General features: G+C 43.8%; 1 protein-coding gene across 3 annotated transcripts in view; it reads left to right on the top strand.

Annotated features, from left to right (window-relative positions):
- CAMK1D (calcium/calmodulin dependent protein kinase ID) overlaps positions 1-27,380 on the top strand; it is a 223,190-nt gene that overhangs the window by 120,284 nt on the left and 75,526 nt on the right. For all 3 annotated transcript variants that reach the window (XM_054287530.1, XM_054287531.1, XM_054287532.1), the window contains exon 3: positions 13,908-13,982. In XM_054287530.1, coding sequence (XP_054143505.1) covers positions 13,908-13,982 — 75 coding nt within the window. The remainder of the gene's footprint in view (positions 1-13,907; positions 13,983-27,380) is intronic.

A 27,380-nucleotide genomic window follows, 5' to 3' on the forward strand; every position in this document is an offset into this window, starting at 1 on the left:
AACCCAATGGCAGTGGAAATAGAAGACTTTTTTTTTTTGTCCCTAGCATCTGGGAAGGTTGGAAATAAACCAGGCTTGAAGATGAATAGCCTTCACTCCAGCTTGGAAATGGCAGGTTCAGTTTTGGAGGGCTGGAGCTGTGTTCCCAATGTCATTTACCAGCTGTGCAGAGGTGACCGTGTTCACAGGGGTTCTTGGGTGAGGGAAGAGACGAGGATCTGACTCCATGTTTCAGGAGGCTTGATTGATTATTTTATAATATATATTACATTAAAACTATACTAAAAGAATAGAAGAAAAGGTTTCATCAGGAGGCTAGCTAAGAATAGAATAGTCAAGAATGATAACAAAGGCTTCTGTCTTGGACAGAGAGTCCAAGCCAGCTGTGATTGGCCATTAATTAGAAATAACCACATGAGACCAATCACAGATGCACCTGTTGCATTCCACAGCAGCAGATAATCAATGTTTACATTTTGTTCCTGAGGCCTCCCAGCTTCTCAGGAGGAAAAATCCTAAGGAAAGGATTTTTCATAAAAGTTGTCTGCGACACAGAGAAGCAGGGCTGGGACTTCCAGGAGTCCCACAAGTGTCAGGAGAAGTGGATCTGCCTTTCAGTTTGGATTTCCAGGCTCTGTGACTGGGGACAGTAACTCATCACAAGCATGGAGTGGCAAGGTTTGTCCTCTGTGGCTGGGGACAGTAACTCATAATGAACATGGAGTGGCAGGGTCTGTGCTCTGAGCTCAATCCCCCCTGTGCAGAGCTCCCCCACTCCCTCTTGGATGATGCAGGGTGTCTGGGACTCACCCCAGGGCTATTGGCACTTCCCACAGGCCCTGGGGGAGCAGCCTTCTGTGTAGGAGTGTCCTAATACACTGAAATGTGAAATGATGAAATGTGGAAACCTGCCTAGCCTCTTACTTATCCTTCTGTCTCAATAAATGAAATAAATTGGCCTGGTGGGAAGGAGGGGGTTTTCTCACAGGTTGCTGCTGCTGACTTTGCCATGTGGCTTGTCCAGGCAGACTGAGCACTTGGGTCAGAGCCCCTGCCTGGGTGCCAGCTGAGGATTGCCCAGGAGAGCTGTGCTCAGCATCCCTCCCTCTCTGCCAGGCTGCCCTGGGCAGGGGCCCTGGGCCGGCCAGGTGGGCAGGGGAGCACTGCTGGGGCACAGGGGCCCAGTGACACAAACACATTGTGACCTGATCCAAAGCCAAACCCACACCTGCCAGGAGAGGCAGAGTGGTTATTCCTGTACCCCCTGCACACACAGGGGCTCTGACCCATTCTGGAGAGCATTTGCTGCTCCTCACTGCAGCTGGACAAGTGTGACACTGCTGGCCACTGGCATGGCACTGTAATCTGCTTTAATTGTCACATGCACACCCAGTCTGATGAGACTCAATCAAAGCTGGTGATTTTCCAGGCTGCCCAGCAGCAATCAGCAGAGATGAGCATGCAGAGGACGACCCAGCTTCGTTGGGGGACAAGAAATTTGTGTTCAGCATGTCATCTGTGCTTGGTTGCTCATTTTTTTTTCTGCTTCTCTTGTAGAGAAAATGTGGTTTTGAGGCATAAACCTCTTTGGATGTGACTGTAGAGCATAGCCCTGCTTCCTGCTGTGAGACAAAGTGTCTTTTGGGTTACATCAGTGTTTTCTGAGTACATAAACCATCTCTGCCTTTGTGCTGTTACTTGTCCTTATGATCAGCAGTTCAGCTCCACCTCACCCACATGCATTAGCTTCTGGGGTAACCCAATAGATAAAAATGCTGTAAAAGTCACAGCTGGGAGTCCCAGCTCTGTCACACCTGGGTGACAGCTACATTTGTTCCCCATGTGGTGGTATGAAATACCTGGCTTTGTTAAATCTTTCAGCTCTGTGCTTGAATGAATAGGCATTTTCCATGTTCCTGTGTAACTTACCTGTGCAGGTGAGTGGGTGTCAGAGCATTCACCCTTCATTAGAATGTATTCAAACCAGTGAGGGAGATAACAGGAGACAACACCACCCCTGTGTCTGTGTCCAATGGGTGTTTCACGGATGGCAGGGCTTTCCTTTCAGAGGTGCAGTGTCTGCTGCCAGGTTTCAGATGGAACTGAGTGATTGTGTACACACTGCACTCACCTGAGAGCCAGGAGGGCACACAGGGTTACACCAGTTATTCAGCTCCTCATTCACTGCAAATTAATGAGATCTCATTTTGTGAGGCAGCGTACAAGGATGGCTGCTCTGACTGCTGCCAGATCACCCTTCCAAGAGTGTCATTCCTCCTGTTTTTCAGGGGTTTTGCCAGCAGAGCCTGCTTGTATGTTCATGAAACACCTCCAGAGCAGCCCACCTGCCACAGACATATTTTATGGAAATCTTTTCTTTAAGATTTTTCCTCCTGAGAAGCTGAGAGGCCTCAGGAACAAAATGTAAACAATGATTATCTGCTGCTGTGGAATGCAACAGGTGCATCTGTGATTGGCCCATGTTGGTTATTTCTAATTAATGGCCAATCACAGTCAGCTGGCTTGGACTCTGTCCAAGACAGAAGCTTTGTTATCATTCCTTCTTTTTCTATTCTTAGCTGGCCTTCTGATGAAATCCTTTCTTCTGTTTTTTTTAGTATAGTTTTAATATAATATATATCATAAAATAATAAATCAAGCCTTCTGAAACATGGAGTCAGATCCTCATTTCTTCCCTCATCCTGGGACCCCTGTGAGCACCACCACACCCACCTCAGCCCAGGAGCTGCTCACCACCTTGAGCTGCACTGGCTCCTCAGTCTCCCAGGCAAGGCAGTGGGAATCATCCCTAATTACTGCCTGCACATGTAAATCCACACTGCAAAAACAGGGCTGCTGCCAAGAACTAAAGCATGGTACGCTCTTTTTGGCTGAGATAAATCCTTGCAGACCCTGCTTTTATCTTTTTCACCTTTAATGATTAATTAATCATTAATATTTGTTTTGATGTGTTTCACATTAAACAGCCTGCAGGCTTCTGCTCAAGCCTTGCAAGCCTTTTTGACTGCTGCCAGTTGGGATCCACCAATTGGAAACCATCATTCCCATGGTTTGGTGTGCTTTTTGTGGATGTCAGGGATATTCCTGAAATGACACTGACATGGGGACATTCCTGTTACCTTAAATGGCCTGCCAGATCTGCAGGAATACAAGGATTCCAGAGGGTTTTTTGGATCTTGTCTTCACACTAGACCTGCAAGTTTTAGTAGTAGAAGACCCAGAGCTTGAATTTCTTTCCCTTGAATGGCTGCTGAGCAGCATTCACCTGAAAATTCTTCAGACAAGTGAGCACAAGGTCAGCACCTATCTCCAGGTGTGTGATCCAGGAATCACTCATGGTTATCCTCCAATTACCTAAATTAATTTGTTATGTTCATAGGGGGTTATAAAGTTCCAGCAGTGCCTGGTGAAAACCTGTGCTGAAAATGTTCAGCTTTTGTCTGAGCTCTGTTGTGACCTCACTAGGGAGTATAACATGAGATAGGGCAGGGATCAGAAATTTCAAGGTGTATCTGGGTAGGTTTTGTCACAGCCAGTTAGTGCTACAGCTGATTAACTCCACAGCTCAGGTTTCCACCTGTGGAATGTCTCTAGCTTCACTTTATCACTGCAAAGTCTCATGAGAACATTTTATGGACGTGGTACAAAAGGCTGGGATTTGCTATAGAAGACATGCAGTGCTAGGGAAGAAAGACCATGGAAATGGATGGAAATATTTCTGGGTCATCACTCCTGAGTAACAGGAGGTTATAGAGGTGATGGGTAGGATCTGGAAAATGAAATGGAGACATCATGAGAAAATCCTGCTAGGACACTGGATCAGGGCCAATCCCATCTTAGCCCACTGCTTTGCATATAGAATATTTCATGCCTAATTTTGAAGTGTTAAAGTGTGTTAAAAAACTTGACTGGAAACCATGTTAATTTTAAAATCATCACTACCTTCTAAGTCTAATGAAGTAGCCTTTTGGTGGGCTTCTCTCTTCTGAATTTTGACTATTCCTATTTCCTTCAGACACCTGCTCTGAGCCACTTGCTGCTTGCTACCAACACTGGAGCTTTTTGTCACAGTCTGCTCTTCAGTAACAGCTGAGGGAAGGTTATGAAGTGACTCATCCCTCCATATTTACCTTTCGGTAGCCTCTTCTAGGGCATCCAGGGTCTTTCTCTCCTATCTGGTTTCCCAAAGCAGACCAGAGAAGCATAGAGTTCTTAAAAATCTTAGTGAAGACACTAATTTCCTTCCTGTGCTGTGAGCAGTCTGTGTTTTGAAGCCCCCACATGACTCCAAAGTCCAACTCCTTGTCCTTCCAGCCACAGAGATTTAACTAATTTGGCCAGGCAGCCAGCGTATGGACACTGAACCATCTGGCTTTGAGCTGGAATTAGCTGTCCCTCGCCCAGTTGTTAGATCAAGCAAGGCAAGATGTGTAATGTGGGTGGGAACAAAAGTTATCACAATGGTAGGAGATCAGAGGAGGTCAAAAAACACCGTCTGGCATGGGGATGTAGCACCATTTCTAAGTTACAGCTCATAAAAATGAGCTCTGTTTTATTTTTAAGGCAAGGGAGTATTCAGTACTGAAGCCAATAACCCTCCTCCAGCTCTTTCCAATAGGCAAATTAGGGATATAACTTCAAAAAACACTGTCAATATAAGTGTAGTAGGAGAGAAAAACCAGATGTTTTGGATTTGCAGACTCTGTAGAGCCACCTTTGCTGAGCAACTGACATCTGCCTGGTTTTGTTCACATCTCTGCTCCGTGTGTGAGCTGAGGCTTCTCTGAGTGTTGCATTATTTGCATGTGTGTTTGTGGGTGAGAGAGGGGGAGACTGCTGCCCTGAGATGGTGGGCATCAAAGCCACAGAAGCTGTCACCACGTTCTTGTTGGTTATGGTGGGAGGACATTGTGGGGATATGAGATAGTAGAAATTAATGTCAGGGTCATTAAACCTGGTTGACTTGGTGACATCAATCTGGTATCCTCTCACAATTTGGGCCCTTGGAAATCAACGGGACACGTGATGTGAGGCACCACACTGCCCTCCCTCCCTTTCACACCCCAGACATCAGCACTAGTGTGGCCAGCAGGATCAGGGCTGTCCCTCTGTGCTCTGCCCTGGTGGGGCTGCACCTCCAATCCTGGTGTCAGCTTTGGGGCCCTCATACAGGAATGGCACTGAGGTAAGGCAGTGCATGTCCCACAGCACAGCATCAGCATTGGAATGGTTTTTGGGAGCAGGAGTGGTGGGCAGAGCTCTGCTGCAGCCAGGCAGCCATTTCCAGGACAGCCACCGGTCTCCTTCCCCATACCAACCCCTGCCATCTCACTCTGCCCTGTTCCCCTCTTGGCAGAATTCCCAGTTTCTCCTTGAGATCAGGCTGGCTTGCTCCCATGCATCCTCACATCCTCTGCGCCATCATGAAGATTTTTGGGTCGTTTTCTTTCAAGTGGAGAGCAATCTGATCTGATCACTCCCTGTGACTATATGTGAGACTCTAGTGGATATTTTTACTCCCGACGAGGGGGAAAGAATGATGCATCTGACTCCATCTTATCAGAAGGCTAATTAATTACTTTATTATACTATATTAATCTATACTATATTACACTATATTACTTTACGTCTAAACTGAATCTGCCAAGCACTCAACTGCACAGAATCTCGTGATTGTCACCTGACAGTCCCAACACACACACACACACACACACACCTGGTCCTGACAGGCCAAGGAAACAAAACACCATCACTGGGTAAACAATCTCCATATTGCATTCTACTTTGGCACAACACAGGCACAGCAAATAACATAAGAATTGTTTTTCCTTTCTCTGAGGTTCAGAGAGTGTGAAGCCCAGAAATATTCTTGGGAAGAATTGTGCCTTGCTTTTTTCTGTGAAGAGAAATGTGGAGACATGAGACTATCCTATGTCACAGACATCTTTTATGAAAAATCCTTTCCTTAGGATTTTTCTCTGGCTTGGACAGAGAGTCCGAGACAGAAGCTTTCGTTATCATTCCTTCCTATTCTATTCTTAGCTAGCCTTCTGATGAAATCCTTTCCTCTATTCTTTTAGTATAGTTTTAATGTAATATATATCATAAAATAATAAATCAAGCCTTCTGAAACATGGAGTCAGATGTTTGTCTCTTCCCTCAGCCTGAAACCCCTGTGAACACCGTCACAGTGCTATCTGTTGAAATTCTTGACTCATTTCAAACAAATGAGACAGCTGAGCAGAGGTAAGTTTGCAGTGCCCTCCACAGCAGAAACTGATTTAAACACTTCCCTTGGCCAACTGGTGAACTCATCAACCCTGATGCTGCAGGCCAAACTCTCTCCAGGGTCCGTGTGGGAATAATGGAACATTGATTCTCAAAGACATTTGGTTACTCAAAGCCACGAATCCTCACAGCCTCACGCTTTGTTGGTTCTGGCTTTTGCAAAATGATTCCTGCTTTCTTGTGGCATTTTCCCCATGACACGTGCTGCTCGTGGAGGTGCAGCATTAAATGTCACGTCTTACAAATGCAGCACTGGCTTGGAAAGAGTTGTTGTGGGGGGGACCTGCCCTACTTAAACAGCTCTTGTGTTTGCCCAAGGTTTTTCTATGGTATTCTTCTAACTGATCCTGGTTTTTGGTGTTAAATATGATAGATATTAATGTAGGTGATTCTATCGTGGTTTATAGCTGGGGTGTGTCACGTGCTGTCCTGGCAGATCAGCAGCCAAAACAACAGCAAAATCTGGGTTCTCTGCTTTTATCTGTGCAGAGGGCAGCCCCTCTAATTAATGATCCGTGGCAGCACACAGCAGGTTTAATGCCAGCTCTTTGGCCTCTGGAATGGTCAGGAGCCAGCAGAGATGTACAGAAAGCTCAGGCATTAAAGGATTTGGTTTCCTTTATTGTACATCAACTTCTAAATTTTAATCCCTCGCTTCTTAAAAGCAATCTCCTGCCAAAGCCCATGGAATTTATTGATTTTTAGATATTTTTTGGGCCAACATTGAAGTGAATACTGTCCATTAGAGCTAGATCTGGACCTATGGGGGCTTGTGCACTTCTGATGGAAGTGAAAAGGGCATGGTGTCTCTGTGCCAGCCAGTGACAAGGGAGGATTTTAGCATCACTGGGGTGCCATGCCATGTACTCATCACCACTCCAGCGCTGCAGCACAGCCCATTTGGCATGATGGAAACTGGTGAGCAGAGCCAGATGTCACCCCTGGTCATGTCAGGTCTTGTTTTGGGGGTGTGTTTCAGCCCCTTTGGAGGTGGAAGTTTCTGTGTTTTAGCAGTAGCAGTTGGAGAAGAATGACAATTCCCCTATCAATGCTGTCATGCAGTGTCTCCACAGGAAGCAGAGGGGGCCAGTCTGTGCTTGGGCTCTGCTGCAGATCAAGCACTCTTTTGTCAGCCCTTGTTTGCACAGCTGCCATGCCCAGAAAACTCACTTGAAGTCCTTGGTTGCCCAGCTCAGTTTGCTGCCTTAAATCTTGGCTGGCTATCAAAATATTGCTCGAGCACAAGATTGCCTTCATTCATTTGTATCATTGACTCCTTTGTAAAAGCACATGGCAGAATCATAGACTGAAAGTCTGGAGGGGAAGCTTGATAATTTTGCATTGAGCCCTAAGGTTTGTGTCTGCCTGAGGCACAGCATCCAACCCAGAGCTGCTGTGAACAGGGGGAATCCATCCTTTCTTTTCATAGTTTCTTTTTTATACTGAACTTTTCATAGTTTCTCAGGTTTAATCCCTCTTTATGTTTGATTTTTTTTTGTATACTTAAATTCCCCTGATTCTTACTCCTAGATTTATCTTCCTCTTCTTTTTCCCATAGATTGCAACATCACATGAGAATTGTAGGGTGCAAAGTCCTGAATCTAAAAAGGAATTGGCCTCTCTTTATTTGTATTTTTAATTCTAGACAACTTCTTTCTGTATAATGGCCTCAGAGTATTCCTGAAACTGAACAAAGCAGTGGTGGCTTGAGGTGGCACCTGCCATTTATGCTACAGATGGAGGAATTTTGGGGACACATCGGGATGTGGGAGATGCAAGCAGCACATGGGGTTTGCCAGGATGGAGGGGGAGCATCAGGAAAAATAGCAAATGTGATGAAAAGGGGGTTGAAAAGGTGGCAAGGGCAATTTTCCTTATTTCATATCAATTTGCATAATGGGATCTAATTTATTTAAGCAAGTCCATGCTTTGATGTTCACTTTCAGGGCTTTTTTTCTTTGGAAGCAAGTAATGAGAACTGCTGTCACGCCATCCCATGCTACAGCCCAAATATTGCACTATCATGTACCCTGAAGCATCAGTGAGCTGCTTTGTGTAGAGTTAATCAGGCAGATTTATCTATTGCAGGGTGGGACAATGTTGGGAGTGTGGAGGGGAAGGACAGAAGGAAGAAAGGGTCTGCAGAGAAGTGGGGTTAAGATTCTCTCACTGAGGTAGGAAGGAGAAGGAATTGCAATAATATGGCCCATTGATTAAGATATTACTCTGGGATTGAGCAGTCTTGGCCCTCTCTGCTCCATTCTCGCTGGCAATTAAAGAAAAAACTTGTAGTTTTTCTGCACAATGCTTCCCCTTCTGTAAAGTGAGAGCAGCACCTTTTAAAATAATAAATCCTGTCAGTCTTGAGTAGATCAGGCAGTCCAGTGAGTATTTCTGCAGGGCTGTGTGCAGGCATTTGGAGGCTTAGCAGAATGAATCCTCTGAACCTTTGAGACTCGCTTGGTGCTTCTAGAAGGGGATAAAAGTGGAGTTAATTAACCCATCCCCAAATCCCTCCTGATCCATGACCAGCAAGGAGCTGCCACTTCACAGTGCTTTCCTTGGCTCTCGATGTACCCAAGCTTCCCTGCAAGCCAGAGGGACTGCCTGCCTGTTACTCACATCTGGCACTGCTCATCTGCTGGCAGAGGAGTGGGACAAATTTGCTCCATCCCCATTGGACTTTGTGCTACCAACAAAACATTCTGATGATGCCACACCTGCTTGCCCAAACCCCAGTGTGTTTTTGAAATGAATATTGTTCATCCTTGAAGGATTAATTATTGCGTATCAGGGCTCTAAGTGATTGCATGCTCGTACTATAGGAGGAAGAAAGGAGCACATGGATTTCTGTGTGAATTTCTGGAGTGAGTGGCAGAGGAGCAGTGATCTCTGCTGGGAACTCCATGGCTGCTCTGTCCAGCTCCAGCAACACAACCCCCAAATTTGTCTAAACTGTGGGTTTCACCCCAAGTAATCTCCATGCTGCTGATTTTTTAACTTTGAATTCCATTTACCTTTTAGTAGCTTGTCATTTGAGAGTTCCTCTGAGTAGAGAAAAGCTGTGCACGACAAGCTGCTTCATTTGCAGCTGTGTGATGTGCACTTGACCAGGGATATTAAACACCGCATGAGACCATGACTGAGGCCTTGCTGGTCTGGGGGAGGCTGAGACAAAGGGGGAAGATGCCTCCTCCCCTCTCATCATGCCCCTGGAGTGTAGCACTGTAGGAGTGACGGGGGTAGGATGGTTGGGATGGAGGGACAAGAGATCTCTGAAGCCGGGTCGTGTCTCAGAATCTCTGCTGCTCACAGTGACTCTGAGATACATTCAAGCTTCTTTTCCCAGCCCAGCAGTTGAAGAAGGAGTCAGAATTCTTCTGTTCTCATTCTCAAGGTTGTTTATTATTTCTTATCTATAACATTATTTCTCCGACCCGTTGAGGTCTGTCTGTCAGGTTGGGTTGAGGCACACTGGCTGCACTCAGAGGTGGTGTTGTCTTTTTATACTAAAAACTACGTGTACATTATTTACCATAACTTCCCAATACCTATCACCTATGTTAGACAGTGAGCTTCTATTCTAAACCAATCTAAAAGTGCCAACATCACGGCAGAAGATGGAGGCTAAGAAGAAGGAGAAAGGCTGGACATGCCCAGATCTCTCCATCTTGCTCCCTGAACTCCCATTCTAAAAACTCCAAAAATCTATTTTTCACTCCATGACAAACTAATTATTATTCTACTTAAACCCTCTTGACTTGTAATTCTTCATATAAAGGTTGGTAATTGTTTTTTCCAAGGGCTAAATCAAAGGCACAGGGGTCTTGGGCTCTGTGCCAAGGTCTCTGAGCCCCCCGGGCAGGGCTGGAGCCCTCCAGGGCAGCCAGAGGAATTTTCTGGGTTCTTACAGTTGTGGAACTTATGGCTTATTGCCAAAGGCCTGGGTGCAGGGCCTTGCTGGGAGCTGCCATCAGCTCGGAGCAGGACTGAGAGAGGGAAAGAGAGGTAAAGAGAGAGAAGGCAAGAGCGTGGTAAAGAAGATGAGAGCAAAAGAGTAAAAGAGAGAGGACAAAAGAATAAATGAGAGAGAAGTTCCTGTTACAATACCATAAATATTCTTCTGTGTTGAATATTCTAATTCTCACTAACCAATCGACTACAATATACAAATCCTATAGCATTTACATCCAGCCTATAAGAATCATTATATTACCATACTGTGTTACATTTTAAACGCTAAAAACTCCTCTTTGGGCCCCTTCTGCCAAGCTAGTAGTGTCTGCTCTGACCCTTAGACCTGTCTGCAAGCAGAGGGTATTGTTTCACCAAAAGGGGATCACCTTCAGCTGGCCACACCATTGTTTTCCAGTTGTTCACTAACTAAGGTATCTCAAAGCTTGCTTTCATTTCAATCTCTCTTATAATTTCCATAATCTCAAAATCCTTTGCCAGGCAATCATATTTATAAGGCTTTCCTGTTTCACCTTCCCCAGCACAGCACCACCAGAAGTTGGGGTGGCTGATATGTACAGACACCACCTCCCAAAGGCACATTGTGCTCCAAATGCCATCATCCCTTTGAGAGATGCTCCTTGTGTCCTTTGAGGGGTGATTCAGCTTCTTCAGCTGTCTCCTCCCAGATTACACTTCGTATTTGCTGTCTTCCCACATGCTCACATTCTGCCTCTGATTTCAGGGTGGGGGACAGATGGGCTCAGTGCAGAGGACCCTGCAGGGGTGGGACTAAGCCTTTTCTCCCCTTTCCCTGTAGCACGGAGCAGTTTGTCTGCCCTCCCTCCTGAGCACAGGGTGCAGTGCCCATTTGGTTTGCACATCAGGGAGGGGAGAGGATCTGCAGCAGCCCCGTGCTCAGCACTGCATCTCTGATCAGCTCTCCCTCAGCCTCTGCCCCCCTGGCTGTGGGTGACCCTGAGTGTGATGGTGAGGCTGCTTTGGGGAGCCTCTGAGGCTTCCCAAAACTAGAAATGCAAAGCAGCAGTGAATGCATGGTGAAAACGGCAAAAAGTTCATATTGTATGGCTCTAAGCAGATATTTACTGTATGTATTATGCTGTATTGATTAGTAGTGCTGTATTAACATTTTAATAGTATGGTAAATGCAGTTTTGTAGTTAAAAGGCAACTTTTGTAGTTAAAATAGGAACTATGTATGTGGGATATTTTTTTAAGAAAGGAATGAGGTACTCACACCAGATAGCAGCCACAGGACACCTAAATCTTTCAGAAAAAGAGAATTTATTGCTCCATTATCAGAAGAAATTAACTTCTTCCTGCCTTGCTCAACCATGATGATGCTATTAGGTTTAAGAGGAAGAAGTTGACACTGACCAAATACAGAATCCTGTATTTGAATGGAATTTATGCATCATGTATGAGATGTATGAATGTGCAACAGGTTATTGTTTTTAAGGGTTAATCCTCTGTTAACATGTGTCCTTTTTTGGGCTTATTTTGCCCAGAAAAGGTACCCATACATCCATAACTCTTTGTTTCTGTTGTCTCATATTGTCCTAATCCAAATTGCCCAAATTATTATTACTCTAATTTTATTGCTAATTCTATAACCATTTTATTATCATTAAACTTTTTAAAATTCTAAAAACAAGTGATTGGTGTTTTTCACACAACCATACCACAGACTAAAGGGGAGGCTTTAAATGTTACAGCAGATTGATTGTGCTAAACTGCCATCATTGTGATGGCAGGAGGAGCACAAAGGATCAGATGAATGTGTGTGGTGCATAAAGGAAAATGGATAAATAAATATAATAGTTTTCATTAAAAATCACTAATTGCTTGAAATGCCATTTCTAACACACCTTCAACTAAATTAACAGAGCAAACCTGCCCTTGTCCTAACTAACCTTTGAAGGGACCAGGTACTAGACCTGCATAACAAAATAAATCCTTCCAAACATTTGTTGTGTAAAGCAAGGGGGTGGTATATTGGTTTCCTGTTGCAAATATTAAGAATTTAATTTGTGATGCAATCTACCTGGAAATTTTGCTAAGGTACCATGGGATTTTCCAGCCATTTAGGTGGAATGAAGAGCCAAGTCATGTTTGTTGCTCTAACATCCTGCAGTGTATTACATTTGAGTTTGCTTATTGCTGACATTAAATTTCCTGTGTGTGAAGGTCCTTGCATGAACACAGCTTTTGATGAGTGATTATGGGCATAAATTCAGGTCAGTCATAATATTTCCAGTGAATTCAGAGGAAATTGAATTAGTCTGTATGCTTGTGGGAAAGATTTTGCTGGGCACAATGGACCTTCTGCTCTCCACGTCATCACACAGGTGTTAGGACACTTGTGACCATAGAGGATAAGGTCCTGACACATGATTGAGCATCTTAATTAAGCTACTTGAACCTAGAAACATGCAGAGAGTTTTGCATTTGCTGACAATGTATGTTTACTTTCCTTCTGAACATACCCATCTGTTGCTTAATGAGTGGCCTCTTCTTAGAATTTTCCATCTTTCTCTTGCTCTTAGAATATTGTTTGGAATTGGTGTAATTAATGTTCTACCCTGGGCTTGCACTGGGGTACTCTCTTCAGGATCTCCACAAGTTAAATATATCCTTTGCAAATTATTTGTAAACATTTAAGGAACAAACCCATCGAGGCATTGCTGAAGTAGCTAATTAGATGTGTGCTTGTAGAGATGATTTTTCTCTTTAGAGCTAGTGTTTTGGCAAGAGGCTTGGTGGGGATGGTGAGGATGTAAAAAAGCCATGAAGACTCTTGGAGCTGGTGCACAAAGAGCTTAATGATGCTGTAGGGAAATTCAGGCATCAAGACCAGGCGTAACGTCCAAGGAGCAGGAATTTGGTGGGAAGGAGTGTGGGGCTGTCATATGGCTGCTGGTTCCCTGTGTGAGCTTCTCCAGGGGGTCAGATCCCTGCTTTCTCCCTGCCAGCCTGTCTCTGTCACTCCCTTGCACCCTGCAGCAAAGCTTCATGAGGATTCAGCCTCCATCCAACCATCTTCATTCATCTGGCACAGGAACTTCCATCTTCACCACCAACAACCGTCTTCATTCATCTGACATTAACTCTGATTCAGCCTCAGATACTTAACTGTTACACAATTTGGCTTCAGAAATGATTGAAATAATTTTTTCTGAATAATAACTGTATTCTGGGCTGTGAAGCACTTTGGACTGTTTGCTTTGATCAAAAGGGCCCTAAGGCTACAAGGATCATCTGGTTTCTATCTCCTTGCCTTGGGCAGGGACACCTTCCTGTAGACCAGGTTGCTCAAAGCCCTGTCCAGCCTGGCTTGAATACTTCCAGGGATGAGGCTTCTGCAACTTCTTTTGGCAACTTGTGCCAGTGCCTCACCACCCTCACAGTAAATAATTTTTTCCTGGAACCAAATCCAAATCTACCCTCTTTCAGCTAAAAACCATTTTCCCTTGTTCTATCACTACACATTCCTGCAAAAAGTTCATGATGTTGAATAAAACACTGACAAGTATTGTGTAACTAAAAATAGCTCTGTGTTTTGCAGTCATGTGAAAAAACAATGAAAATCACTATTTCATCTTATCTTATCTTGTGTTTTTTCAGGATCAAGCATGAAAATATAGTTGCTCTGGAAGACATCTATGAGAGTCCAAACCATTTATATTTGGTCATGCAGTTGTAAGTACTGAACCTAATGAAGTCTTTATATCAAAGTTGCCAACTCTTCTTGCTCTGGTTTTGTTCTTTAACTCAAAAAATGAGATATATAAGAGGTATTTGTTTCATGCGCTACAGACTGTAAAATCCCTGGAGGGTGGTCAAAACCAGACCTCTAGTTGTGATGTGCTGTGTCTTTGTAAAATTGGGAATTAAATTGTTTGTGACTAGTCTCACCCAAATCAAACCAGAGTGGTTTTGTGAGATTGCATCAAGGAAAAGAGAAGAACAGACAGGGCAGGGGAGTGAATTACAGCTGAGAAGAGCCTGATGTGCCATAGGGAAGCCTCAGGGGAAGCCCTTGGGGAAAATGCTGGTCCCTTGTCTGTTGGTAAGGTCCAGGCATGGTGATGTCCTCAGAAGTTGTTGTGCTGGCATTGTGGGGAGAATAACATCCTGTAAATTCTTAGTGTGTTTCTGTAGCCCTACATCTCAGTTCAGAGTGCTGCAAAAGGAGAGAAACATTAGTGTTGTACAAATTCCAACAAGCCAGCTGGACTGTGGGAAGTACCAATTTTGTGATAAGTTGATTCATAAATCCTTAGTTTTGTTTAATGTCTTCAGAAAAATAAATAGATATTATTCCTACTTATTATTAGCTTGTTTAATATAGTGTAACCATCACTTTTATAAAATAATTGCATCCAGATATTTGGGTTATCTGAAATGTAGTTCTGTAATGAGAGGTGACACTGATTACATCTTGGTATAAATTTTTATTTGATCACCATTCAACACTTCCTAGGGAGTTATCCCTTTCTGTTATAGCTGTACTTGTGAACCCAGCCGGGTAATTTTCCAAAGGCCAAGCATTTGGCTGCTCCAGGGGACACAGGTCCAGTGGGGTGAGATGCCCAGCTGAAGGCAGCAGCCAGAGCCCATCAGCAGAGTTTGGGGTGGCAGCTCCAGGCAGTCCCCAGCCCCAACAAAGAGCTGTGCCTTGTGCTACAAGACAGACCAAGAGCACTAAACTGAATGGAGGGAATGATCTTCCTGCACTTTTTTGGGAAAGTGCTGTGTTATCTCAAGGTGGAGAGGACAAGAACCCTCCAGGTTACTCAGGGTTCTCCAAGCCAGGTACTCACCCTCATCTCTTTGGATGTCACCTGAAGGATGGTGCAACCTCTGCACTGCTTCTGAGTTTCCATCAATAGTTAGGCTTGGGATCAATTGGTATCAAGAGTTGGGTGGCAACACTGCAAAGTCCAGGCGGCTCAAAATCCATTTTGCTTCCCTCCTTTCATGGATTCTGTTTGGGAGAAGGCATGTATGGATAATCTCTTGTTTCCAAGGTAACACCAACTTGTTGATACAATGGCTATGAACCATTGCACAGCATGAAGTATCTTATCTTTTTGTTTATATTTCTGCTCTGATTATTATTAGATTCCCTGTGGGTTTTTCAGCTTCTCATTTTTGTTTATTTCTCCTAAACAACTTCTCCTAATTTTGCCTTCCTTTAAAACTTGGGTTCTGTGAAGCAGAAGGGGTTCTGATCAAGCAGCTTTGAGAAAGCCACATTTAGACTGCAAAAAAAAGAAGGGTATAATCAGGGCCACTCAGAGATCAGTATCACGAGCACAACAAATCTCAAATCCATTTGTCCTTTTCCCTGGGACATTGCTTGCAAAGTGGACTCTAGCTAATACTTCCCAAGGATTATTTTGTAGTGTGGACAGCATTTTCATTACCGAACTTTAGAGCACTCTTTGCTGTGTTGTGGAAAATTGACATTACAGCCCCTGAGCATCTCGCAGCACCTCTGTGGGAGAAGGTTTTTGAAGGCAGACCAAGCCTCCCTGTTTATGTTTGTCCTTGAGTGCATCTCCTTTTACATGAAAGCCATGCTTGTTAGCAGGCCAGCTTGAAGGATAAATATCACACCTCATTTATTCTGTCAAAGATATGGGCAAGTAAAGGTCTCAGTGTCTGTGCTGGGGTTGGAAAGGAGGGAGGTTAAGAGGCAGCTGTCCATGTCTCAAATTGACACTCAATTTGTTCCTGCTAGTCCCTCTGGGAGCGCTTCCCAGGGTTACATTGCTGGTGGTGAATCTGCTCTGTGTGTTTCCCAGTATGTCCATGGGGAAATAAGATCTCTGGCTTCGGTTTCACCACCTTGTTTTCACATTTATTGTGTACAAGCCATGACAGAACTGTTCAAACTGACACAATCCTGTTAGTGCAAGGTGGACCTGAAGTCCAGGTTGGAGATTGCTGGATTTCACAGCTCAGAATTTCATGTGCTGTCTCCAGGGGTTATACTGTTCCTTATAAAGGGCTGGGCTATTTTTGCTTTATTTATTTTCCCAAAATGCAAGATATTCCAGCCCAGTGTTTCTAAGTTTGGCAAGGTTGTGGATGACTCCTTGCTGTCTTTGACTCCCAGCTTTGGTGTGAGGGGGTCACTGGTGCAGCTGCAAAGCCAAATACAGATGTAGATAAACGCTGCCTCTCCTGTGATGACTCTGCCAAACTTTTGCAGTCACTATAGAAAAATACTGTAGAACATTTGTCCTATTTCCATGAGGATGATGTGCTTTCCAACCAGGAAAAAATCTGCTCCTTCCCAAGTTTGGATTTCTTATAGTACTGTTACATAGGCAACAAAGACAAAAACTGAAATGAAACCGTTGAAAGTTTCATTCCTTCTGGAAGCTGCTTGAGATTTCCCCAGAGGATATTGTAGAAGACAGGGGGAAATAAATTGCTTTCAGAAATAGTTTTATTTAACAATTTTGGTGTAATAGTAAGCTCTGTTACAAAGCAGTTATAGGACTTTTGGTTGCTGTTGGTACCATTTGGTAAGAATTACCTTACTGTATCTTACAAGTGATCTGCCTTATTTCACCTGTCAGTATAGGGAAAGATCTTGATAATCTGTCATGGTTGGTGATGTCAGATACAAATGTTTCATTACCATAATCAGCCTCTTTGGGTATTGATGATTCATTTTCTGCACGCTGGAAAATCATGCATAAAAATGGATTTACATAAACACATGGAAACTTAGAGTCATTTAGGTTGGAAAAGGCCTCAAAGATCATTGAGTCCAGCCATTAACCTGTCACTGCCAATCCCACCATGTCCCCAGGTGCCACATCCACACATCTTCCAAGTACCTCCAGAGGTGGTGACTCCACCACTTCCCCGTGCAGTCTGTTCCTGTGCCTGACAATCCTTTCAGTGAAGAAATTTTTCCTAATAATCCAATCTAAATGTCTTTTCCAGCTGAGTTTTGTGGGTCCATTTGCAAATTCTGTTTCTGACTGTGCTGCCTGCGTAGATCAGAGCAGATTTCCAAGGCTTGACTGATTTCATCTCTATTGTTCACCTGCACTGAAGTGTGAAGCAGCAGAGTTTGGTTTCCCTGAGATTTTTGTGTAACTGGTGCTAGTCAAAGCCACATGATCTGAGGCTGTTGCTTCTCCAGCAGAATAGGGGACCATGTTAAAAATCTATTAAGACAGTAATTTCCTTTTTCTCCTTTATTCATCTGTATTGCTTAAAATAGGTAGGAACTTAATATTTTTGCTACCTCTACTCTTCTGTCAAAGTTGGTTGTAGTTCACCCAATGGGTCAGAAATTGCTAAGGGCTGGCAAGCTCAGATGGAGGGTCACTGCCTCACTGCCTTTGGAAAACAGGCTAAAAATGGGTCTAAAAGGCACCTCCAAAACAAATGGAGCAGCCCAGGGTAGTGTGCAGCTAGGTAAGTAATGGTTAAAACTGAAGACCCACCTGTGAGTTTCATTGCAAGTTTTTGCACAGTCAAGAATATTGACAAATCCAGAGGAATTCTTGTCAATACTAGGATCTAGTTAAAGGAGGTGAAAACCCTAATGCCTGTCTGGTATAATGTTCCACTTCTTTGGGGCACCTGTGATCTGATCCTCTTGGCAGGACTGCTTTACCTAGATCCTGTCAGCTCTGTTTCTGGTTCTCCAAAGAAACCAGAGTATTTTCCTCTGTGAGGTCTTTTGAGACTTTGGTGTCTCTGCTGGGAACAGTTTTTAGGGTGAACATCCTGTTTCACCCAACCCTGAAGTACTTCTCCTTACCTTTGCAAAAAAAACCCAGCCCAGGCCGAGCCAAAACCCCCAACCCTGAAGTTTTCCCAGCTTGGTCTCTGAACTCTGATGAATTATTCAGATTATTTCTGTCTCAGAAAAGCTGAGATAATGGAGGCTCCTTCCTGCCGGGTGCACACTGAGGAAAGCTCTGCCCACAGGTTTGCAGGCTCAGAATCCCAGTGTCCCATTCCTGCTGTTTATCAGCTTTACCCTGCCACACACAAGCACCTCATAACCCTGCAATGCCTTGGGAAGCAGCTCAAACAGGCAGGAACTCACCAGTGGTAAAATCTGCACAAGTTTTTGTTATTACTGGGACCACTCTGCTGGTGATTTTGCCTCTCAACTGCTTTGCTAATAAGTAAGCAGAGTGCTACTCTGTGATTAAGTGCTGAATTCACTTTGTTTTTTGGAAGCCCAATGCCTGAGTGCACTCTGAGAGCAGCCGAGCATGAGCTGTGCATGTAAGTGACATTTCAATGAAAATATTCAGGCTCCAAGAAAAACAAGAGACAATGGAAGGAAGTGTTGTGTTTGCCAGGTTCCTCACGGAGTCTAGCAAGGGCTCGGTGTGTTACAAAACAGAGATCTGCATGCCAAGCCACTATCACATCAGGATGCTAATTAAAGCAAAACACAGATCTGCCATGCCACATTCCTTAGGTGAGGCTGGTTCCCCTGCTTGGGGGGTTTTGTGTAAGCTTTATGCAAAAGAAGGAACAGAAGGAAATCTCTCTGCATTCGCAGTGGAATTTATGCCATAGAACCAAAGAATGATTTGAGTTGGAAGGGACTTTAAAGATCATCCAGTTCCAACCCTGTGCCCTGAGCAGGGACACCTTACACTAGAGCATGTTTCTCAAAGCCCCATCCAGCCTGGCCTTAAACACTTCCAGGGATGAGATATCCACAACTTCTCTGGTCAGCCTGTTCCAGGGCCTTGCCAATGGATAATAAAAGCATTCTGGGCTCTTCAGGAGCAGAAAGGTAACAGTTATTAATCCAGTATCAATTTGACATCTTTTCCTTTGTGGAAAAAGATTATTCCATCAGTTGGGTTACACTGGTGAGTGCTAAATACAAAGGAGGATCTCCCCTTTTCCAGTGGCAGAGAGGTTATAAGCAGACTAGAAAAGATTAGTGTTGGGGTAGAGATCAGGGCATGGGCAAATTTATTGGTAATAGATTAACAGACCATAGATTGACCACCAGAATGGCTTTTGGACACCTGTAATCCTGTGGATTCTGTGTGATCCTGACAGTGTGAGTGTGCTTATTGGCTAGTCCTAGCTGCCCTCAGCACTTTTCATTTCTCTTCTTGTTTTTTTCTGCCTATGGCAGAACTTTTGGTAAGTCCTGGTCCCCATGCCTTCTCCAAACACAGCACCTTTTCCTCAGCAGCAGTCCTGTTGCTTCCTTGTGCTTCAGGACCAGGCATTTTAGAGTCCCTGGGCAGAGCCCAGCCTTCCTACAGCAACAGAGGAATGGTGAGAGTCTTCTTCACCTTGGAGACTACAAAAAACTTACTCATTATGCCTTCCAAAACCACTTAGAAGATTCTGTCACCTTCAAGAGTTGAAGACAATTGCCAACATCCTTGTTCCAAAGCTTGCACTTGTTATTGTTACCTTAGTCAAAGCATCCCAGTAAGGACTCATTAGCAAGGCAGCACTATGGTTTGGTGTTATTTTTTTCAATTGAAGTGACATTATACTCTTGATGGAGAGTGGTTATCTTTTTTTCCTGTAGCCTTGAGAATAAAAAAGTAATGGAGGAAAAATTTTCTCATTTTCATTGAATAGACAGCATTATAACATTGTTTGCTTTCAGAGAAATATGAACAGTTCACATGAAAGTGGATTTTTTTTTTCTTTTAAGATATCTATTGTTGCAAAGCTGCTGTTGTCAATAGAGAAAACAAAGATTTTGGCCAAAATTCAAAATAAAACTTGTTCTAATACCTTAATCTTTAAAGTTACAAAAAGATTTGAAGATCCCATGAATTTGTTTGTTTCCCTCTGTTGGTGATTACAACAGAGGGTTATTTGTTGTAATGCCCACTCCCCAGCAAGGGCTGGTACCAAATCCTTAGGGTGGCAGTATGTGCTTGATTGTTTTTTTTTTTTTCAATAGCAATTGATTTTGGCAGCATCAACTTGAGTTCTTCCTTCAGCCCTGCAGGAGCTGCCTCACTAAATCCCCATTTAGGAATTTCTTGCAGCTGGGTATGGGGGTGTACCTGCCTGTGTTGTATGGCTTGGTCTGGAACAGGCAATTGAAGGGGCAGGAATACAGATCTGCCAGTAATCCTGTATAATATCACTGCTTCCCTGAGAGCAGGAGTGAGGCTTTTCTCTCCAAGCAGCAGGAAGGTGGCTATTTAGAGCCCTAGCAATTTTCTTTCCATTTTGTTGGCTTTGGATAAGCATCTCCTTCCTTTCATGCTTTGCCCAGAAGTTTCACTGCTGGTTACTTGGTGTTCACGTAATCACTGAATGAGTCTTTTAGATTTAGTTCTGGTTCTCTCAGCTCTTGGTAATTTACACTGTGGTGCACCAAAGTCAATTAAATAGCTGGTGATTAATTCAGGTAGAAGGGGCTTTGCAGCAAGGCATATAATAAATGTTAAATCCATATATGCCACAGTGTGAGAATTCATTATGATACAGTGGGATCTCTCTCAGGCATGAAGTGGAGTCATTCTGATTAAATGGTTACACTTATTTAAACAGAAAAGGCTTTTCATAACAACCTGCAAAGCTTTGAAGTGAAAAAACACGGCACTGAATCAAGATGCAAAATGAACGTGGGCATTCCCAAGTCCATTCTTTTACATGGAAAACATTATTAAAAGTTTTTTTCTGGAGGAAGGTTCTACAGGCTATGCTGAGGAGGCTGGTGAGTGCTACATGACAGTGTGTTCCAGAAGATATTCCATGGTTTTGAGGCAGAAAAAGAGGCTCAGTTTCCCAGGCATGCTCATGTCCCAGCTCCAGCCTCTGTTCCAGGCTGTGCAGTCAGGCAGGTGACTCTGGTCAGGAGTCTTCAGGTGACTCCAGAGTCAGTGCTGGCCTAAATTGCATCTGCACTTGCATTGTACTACGGCAGGTGATGAGGAACATTGTCATCCCTTTCATATTCACACTGAAAGAAAAGATATCTCACTACACATTTCGTCTGCGTTGCCCCAAAATCTCGGCAAAAGGGAGTGTGGTGTTTGTGAGGTCCCCAGGACGAGGTGAGAGATGAGAATCTGACTCCCAGGTCTCAGAAAGCTGATTCAATATTTTATGGTATTATATTATATTAAAGTATACTATACTAAAACTATATTCAAGAAAGAGAAGGATACAGACAGAAGGCTTAACAAGAATGATAATCAATCTTGTGACTCTCTCTCCAGGGTCTCTCCAGACCCAGCATGACCCTGACTGATCATTAAGTTAAAACAATTCACATGAAACCAATCAAACAACCACCTGTTGGATAAACAATCTCCAAACCACATTCCAAAGCAGCAAAACACAGGAGAAGCAAATGAGAGAATACTGTTTTCCTTTTTCTCTGAGGCCTCTCAGCTTCCCAGGAGAAGAATCCTGGACGAAGAGGATTTTTCAGAAAATATGATGGTGACAAAGGGTGTATTTCTAAAGCCAGGTTGATTCATATAGATTAATGTGGCTGGGCTGGGTGTTAAGGCCTCAAACAGGAGAATGTAAAATCTAGAATTTTTTGTGGAAATACAGGTTGCTGTTTGAAACCCTGTTCTGACTTCTTTTTACAGTACTGTGGTTACCTCCTCTTACAGAAACTATTTTCATAGGTCTGCAGAGATACTTGCCATAGGTTTCTGCTTTAAACATTCTCCCTGGAAAATTATTCAGTGGAAAATGAATGTGGAGGATTTTGTGGTTTTCTTTTTCTTTCTTTTTTTTTTTTTTTCATTTTTCCTGAAACACTGGTTAGGTCTGCTGTAGCCAAACTTTTACTTTTTTTAAGCATTTTATAGAAAAAGAAAATACTGTTGCTGGTGAAGCCTTTCTTTGATGCATTTATAGAACATGTGCTCATTTCATTCTGATTCATGCCACATGGTTATATCTTAGCCTGTAAAGGCCATTTTTTTCCTCTTAAATTGGAGGAAAATCGTGTTCAGAGACCCAAATATTTATGTCATCTTTTCCATTCTCCAAGACAAAATTCCCATTTGGGGCTGTGTGATCCTGGCTTAGCTGAAAAGGGCTTTCTCTACTAGTTCTGAAGATGGTTTGGAGGAGTTTGATGTTTATTTTGTCTAATTATTCTGTTGGCAAGGAGCATTTTACCACTCTGTAATTGTATTTTCTTCATCCCTCACTGATGATACTCTAAGGAGCACTGATATCCATGAGTGAGACCTAGTGGAGCCTTTAAATGTCCAGATGTCCCTGAGGAAAGAAGATACAATTCTCCAAAATGCATTGTAAAGAAAGAGTCAGAAACACAGTTTGAAATCCACTGAAAGGGAGCTGAGATTTCAAGACCTGCATTAGCATAAACAGAGGCAGCATTACTAAAAACTGGGCTTGGCATCTGTAATATGAAAAATCAGGTAGAAAAATTAAAATTCATGCAATTATTTTTCTCTCTGTCGTAGGGTTTTTGCCTTGAAAACTCTGCTGTGAGTCTCTTGCAGCTACAGAAAAGGGGATATTCCTTCAGGAGAACACAGAGCTGGGCATCCGTTCTGCCATGGCTGTGATGCTCCTTGTTGTGATTGTGATGTCAGAAATACTCAGTTCTAAACTGCATGCAAAAACATCACCCAGTGCCCTGGGACAGGAGAGGTGGAACCATAATTAAGCAAGGCTGAGCAGGGAGGAGAGAAATCACCTTGCTCTGATTGCTCACTAGGTTTATCTGCAGGAATATTTATCTGACTGCAGCCCAGGGTCTTTCCTGTTGATTAAGCCTTGTTTTCCTGTAAGCATGAAGCAGGACCACTGGCAGAAAGTGCCTCTGACATTTTGCTTCTTGGGGCTGAAAGCTCCCTGCCAGAGACTTTTAAATCTGCTCTTTTCAGATGCTTTTGAAGATGGATTTGCTGTAGAGAGGTTTTGCTTCCCATTGGTGCTGTCCTGCCTTGTCTGAAGGGTGCTGAGGGAAATGTAGGTTAGCTCTCTGTCACTGATGATTGTATCACCAGACAAAATGTATTTTTAAAAGGAAAATTTCCTAGAGAAAGGCATTTTATTTTGCACTCTCTTCCTCTGCAGCCTAACCTGGTTGCAGCTGGAATTCCTCTCCTTGCTGTTGGCGTGTGACCACTGTCAGGAGAGCCATGGCAGCTCCTAGAAACATTTTGGGGAAAGAGCCTTCCTCTGATGTGTGTGGGCATTTATTTTATAATGGAATGGGAGTGAGGAGTGCTTGTGACACGTGCAGGAGTGCTCATGCCTGCAGACAGGAGCAGGCAGGGCTGCTGCTGGAAGTGATTCACACCAAGATGGAGAGAGATGCTTTTGAACAATCTCTGATTTAATCCCGGTCCCACCTGAGCTAAATTAACTGAAGACATGTGCTGCTACATTCATGGCTGTGTATGGTTGAAAGTTTAGAGCAAAAAGGCAACAGTTTGCACAACACCACAGGTAAAAAAAGTGGGAAGAAAAGGAAAAATAACAAAATAACTGATGAGCTGCTGCCTGTTCTTGGCTGAAGGTCTAGAGCTTCTCCCTGGCCTGAATTTCCTTGCGACATGCTGTGAAATGTGGCTCGGTGAAAGTTATACAATAAATTCTCCCTGTGGCTGAGCTTTCCTGAGCACAAATCTGCTCTCAGCCTGCTCCCCTTGGCAATTGTCTTCATGCAAAGGGTTCTTCCTGCACAAGGGGTTTCACTGCAGTGTCCCTGGTCACACTGGTGGACATGCTGCTCCCCAAAACTGCAGCAGCACGGTGTGCCAGAGACATTGGAGGCTTTTCTTGTTACTGCTCTCATGTTCTGCTCTAGGTCACCTAAAGCCAGTGTGTTTGCACAAGCCCTTGGTGCTAGTGGCAGGCATATTTTATTATTCTAGGTCTTACATTCTCCTGTTTAAGGCCTTGACACCCAGCCCAGCCTCAGAAATCTGTATGAATCAACCTGGCTTTAGAAATACACCCTTTGTCACCATCATATTTTCTGAAAAATCCTCTTCGTCCAGGATTCTTCTCCTGGGAAGCTGAGAGGCCTCAGAGAAAAAGGAAAACAGTATTCTCTCATTTGCTTCTCCTGTGTTTTGCTGCTTTGGAATGTGGTTTGAGCTCGTTTATCCAACAGGTGGCTGTTTGATTGGTTTCATGTGAATTGTTATAACTTAATGATCAATCAGGGTCAGGCTGTGTCAGACCCTGGAGAGAGAGTCACAAGATTGATTATCATTCTTGTTAAGCCTTCTGTCTGTGTCCTTCTCTTTCTTGAATATAGTACTTATTATAATATTTTATTGCTTGGTCCCTTTGCCTGGTGTGTGCCAGCCTCTGGCAAATGCCATAAAGGTGTGCCTCTGTCATCATGAAGGACCATTGCAAACCCCAGAGGGCCTTTAATGAATCAGGAGGGGTTGTTTGGCTCTAAATTCTGGTGTGTGGCTCCTGGCACAGGGGTTCCCAATGCAATCCCAGGGCAGAGGAGGCAGCTCATGGCTCAAAAGAGGAGGAGGGAAAAGCAGAAGCTGAGCCATATGGAAGAGAAAGGAGAAGCAGACACAGCATCTCAGTGGTAGGTGCTCATTAGGCTGTCTCTGATGTGCTGGGAAGGCTGAGTTTATCCTGCTAAAGGAATTCTAATATTCTTCTCTAAGCTGAAAAATGTAGCAGAGTGGGTAAAGTACAGGTCTATTTATCTACGGAAAAATATTCTAGCCTGTTTACCAGCAATGTGTAACAGGAACCAGTGGCTGCTGCTCTTGAAGTCTTGTGAGGATGTTTTTGTGGTTAGAACACACAGATGTGAAAATCTGGAGTTCTTGTCTTACTCTGTCATTGATTTGCATTGTGGTCTCAGATCACTTTGTCTTCTAATTTCCCTGCTTGCAGAAAGGGAATACCTTCCTAATTAATTCTGGGTAAGATTAATTAGGTTTCTGTTTGTTGGGGTTTTTTCCCTTGAGTCAGTGCTGCTCTTTATGGAGTAAGTTGTTAAAAGAAATAAGAGTACTGAAGTCTGGCCTCTGGTGTTGTTCATGAGGAGCACTGTGGTCCATCTGTGCAAAAGTGAATGGACTTGTTTGCCAGGACCTATTGACTGCTTTGAAAATCATGTTCAGGCATGCCTTAATCCCACACTCTGCAGAAGCTGTGCAGTGGCTTTATCCCTCCATCCCATCCATGTCTGGGCAGAAACCTGCAGCAAACAGAGCCCAGGCTGTCTGGTGACTCAGTGTGACAGCATGACTGGTGATGGCCATCATCATTGCACAGATTTATTTATCCTTCTGATGTAGGTATGTGGAAATCTCAAGCAGCAGATGTATGACAGCCAGAGTTAAAAATCCACTTACATAAAGCCAGGATTTCACCTACTGTGCATAGATGTGGGGGCAGCCAAATGCATCATGCCATCAATGGAGGGAAACAAAAAGAGTCATCAGTTAAAACCTGGTAAGAAAGAGCTATAAAGCAGCAGCAGCTTAAACCCAGGCTGGGTAGAAGCTGAACAGCAGTATCCTGGATTTTAGTGTTCATTTATTTGTGCTGGAGGGAGGTGGAAGTGGTTATTGCAGATGTGGGGATGTGGGAGCAATGTGCCAAAGCACGTGGTACAGGGGCTCCAGCACCTCTGCTCATGCTTCCCACATGCAGTGTGACTGGATATGCGTGGAGGCAAGGTGGGATGGGTGATTTGGGAATTCCCAGTGTGCCTGGGTGCCTTCCAGCTCAGAAGGAAAGTCCTACTTGTGTCTTGTCCCTGTCTCTCTCTTTGTACATGCAAAGGGGTAAACTCAGGATGTCCCAGGATGCATTACAATAACAAGTAAGATAACTAGTTAGCAGCTCTATGTTTCTAACACTTACTGCCCTAAATAATAAACACCAGAAAGGGCTTTTGGAGAGGGGTGCTTGGGGGCATAATATTATTAAAAATATATATATAGATATATAAAAAATATTAATATATATAATTTTATATATTATATATATCTATCTATCTATCTATATGTATTATATAGTACACAAGGATAATCAGACCTACCAGCCCTGCTGTGAAAATTGTCTGGGTGTGCTTGGGCATCATATTCCCACTCTGGGGGTGGATCTGAATGATCTTTTTGACTCCTGTCTCTCCCAGTAAATACAAAAGGTGTGCATTGGTGCTGTCCACTGAGCTGTGTGCAGGCACTGGCCGGGAGGATGGCTGGCTCAGGGTGAGCCAGCTCAGGGGACTGTGCCATCAGCCCTGCCAGTGTGGGCAGTTGTGGGGCAGTGTGCTGTTTCTGTTCAGGGACAGAGCAGGCACAGCCTCCAGGCCCTGCTCCTCCTTTGGGAAGTGCAAATCATAGCTTTTTTCTGCCATATGTGGATGCTGTGAGTATAAACATGTTAAACTCTACAGAGTTTTGAGATAATAATATCAGTTTAGGCATGTAAGTGCCTCGGACGAATATATTGTGCAAACACCAAGTGGATTAAAGTACAACTTCTGCACAGTGATATTGCTTAAAGGCTGGTTTAGTTCCATTTCAAAGGATTTCTCAAAATAAATCGTCTGAATCCTGCTCCCTCTCTGCAAAAAAATATGGGCACTGTCACCAAAAAGCCATTAAATGAGAAAAGCAAAGCATCTAAAAGCTTTCTCCTAGTTTAAATTTTTAGATTTCAGAGTGGGAACAACTCCATTTATCCATTAATTGTTGGTCTGGCACCACTCTCCATCACCCTGTGGCACAAATCACTGCACCAAGAGCTCTTTTGGCTCTTTTCAGAGATTTCTGACACAACTCAAACTTCATCCTGTCTGTCCACAGTCTCACCACTGGCAAGAACATGAGGGTCACAAAAGTGGTTTGCAGAGTCACATTCTGCCACCTAACTCCCACCTGTGGATGCCAAAATTTATTTAGCCTCAGGTACCTCTGCTTGGTGATTCAGTCTTTCCCAAGGGCAGGACAAGGAGGAGAAGAAATGGGAGAGGGAACCCCATAGAATTGGCTCTGTGGCAGCAGAATTGCCTCTAGGTGTGAGGCACTGTCTGGTGTACCCTCAGTCATGCATACACCACGCCATGTGGCTGTGAATGCAAAATTTACTTCCTTGCTGTTTACTTAATCT

Source organism: Melozone crissalis, unplaced genomic scaffold (genome assembly GCF_028551555.1).
Source record: "Melozone crissalis strain CALT ecotype California unplaced genomic scaffold, PUWL_Pcris_2 ptg000059l_1, whole genome shotgun sequence".
NCBI classification, from domain to species: domain Eukaryota; kingdom Metazoa; phylum Chordata; class Aves; order Passeriformes; family Passerellidae; genus Melozone; species Melozone crissalis.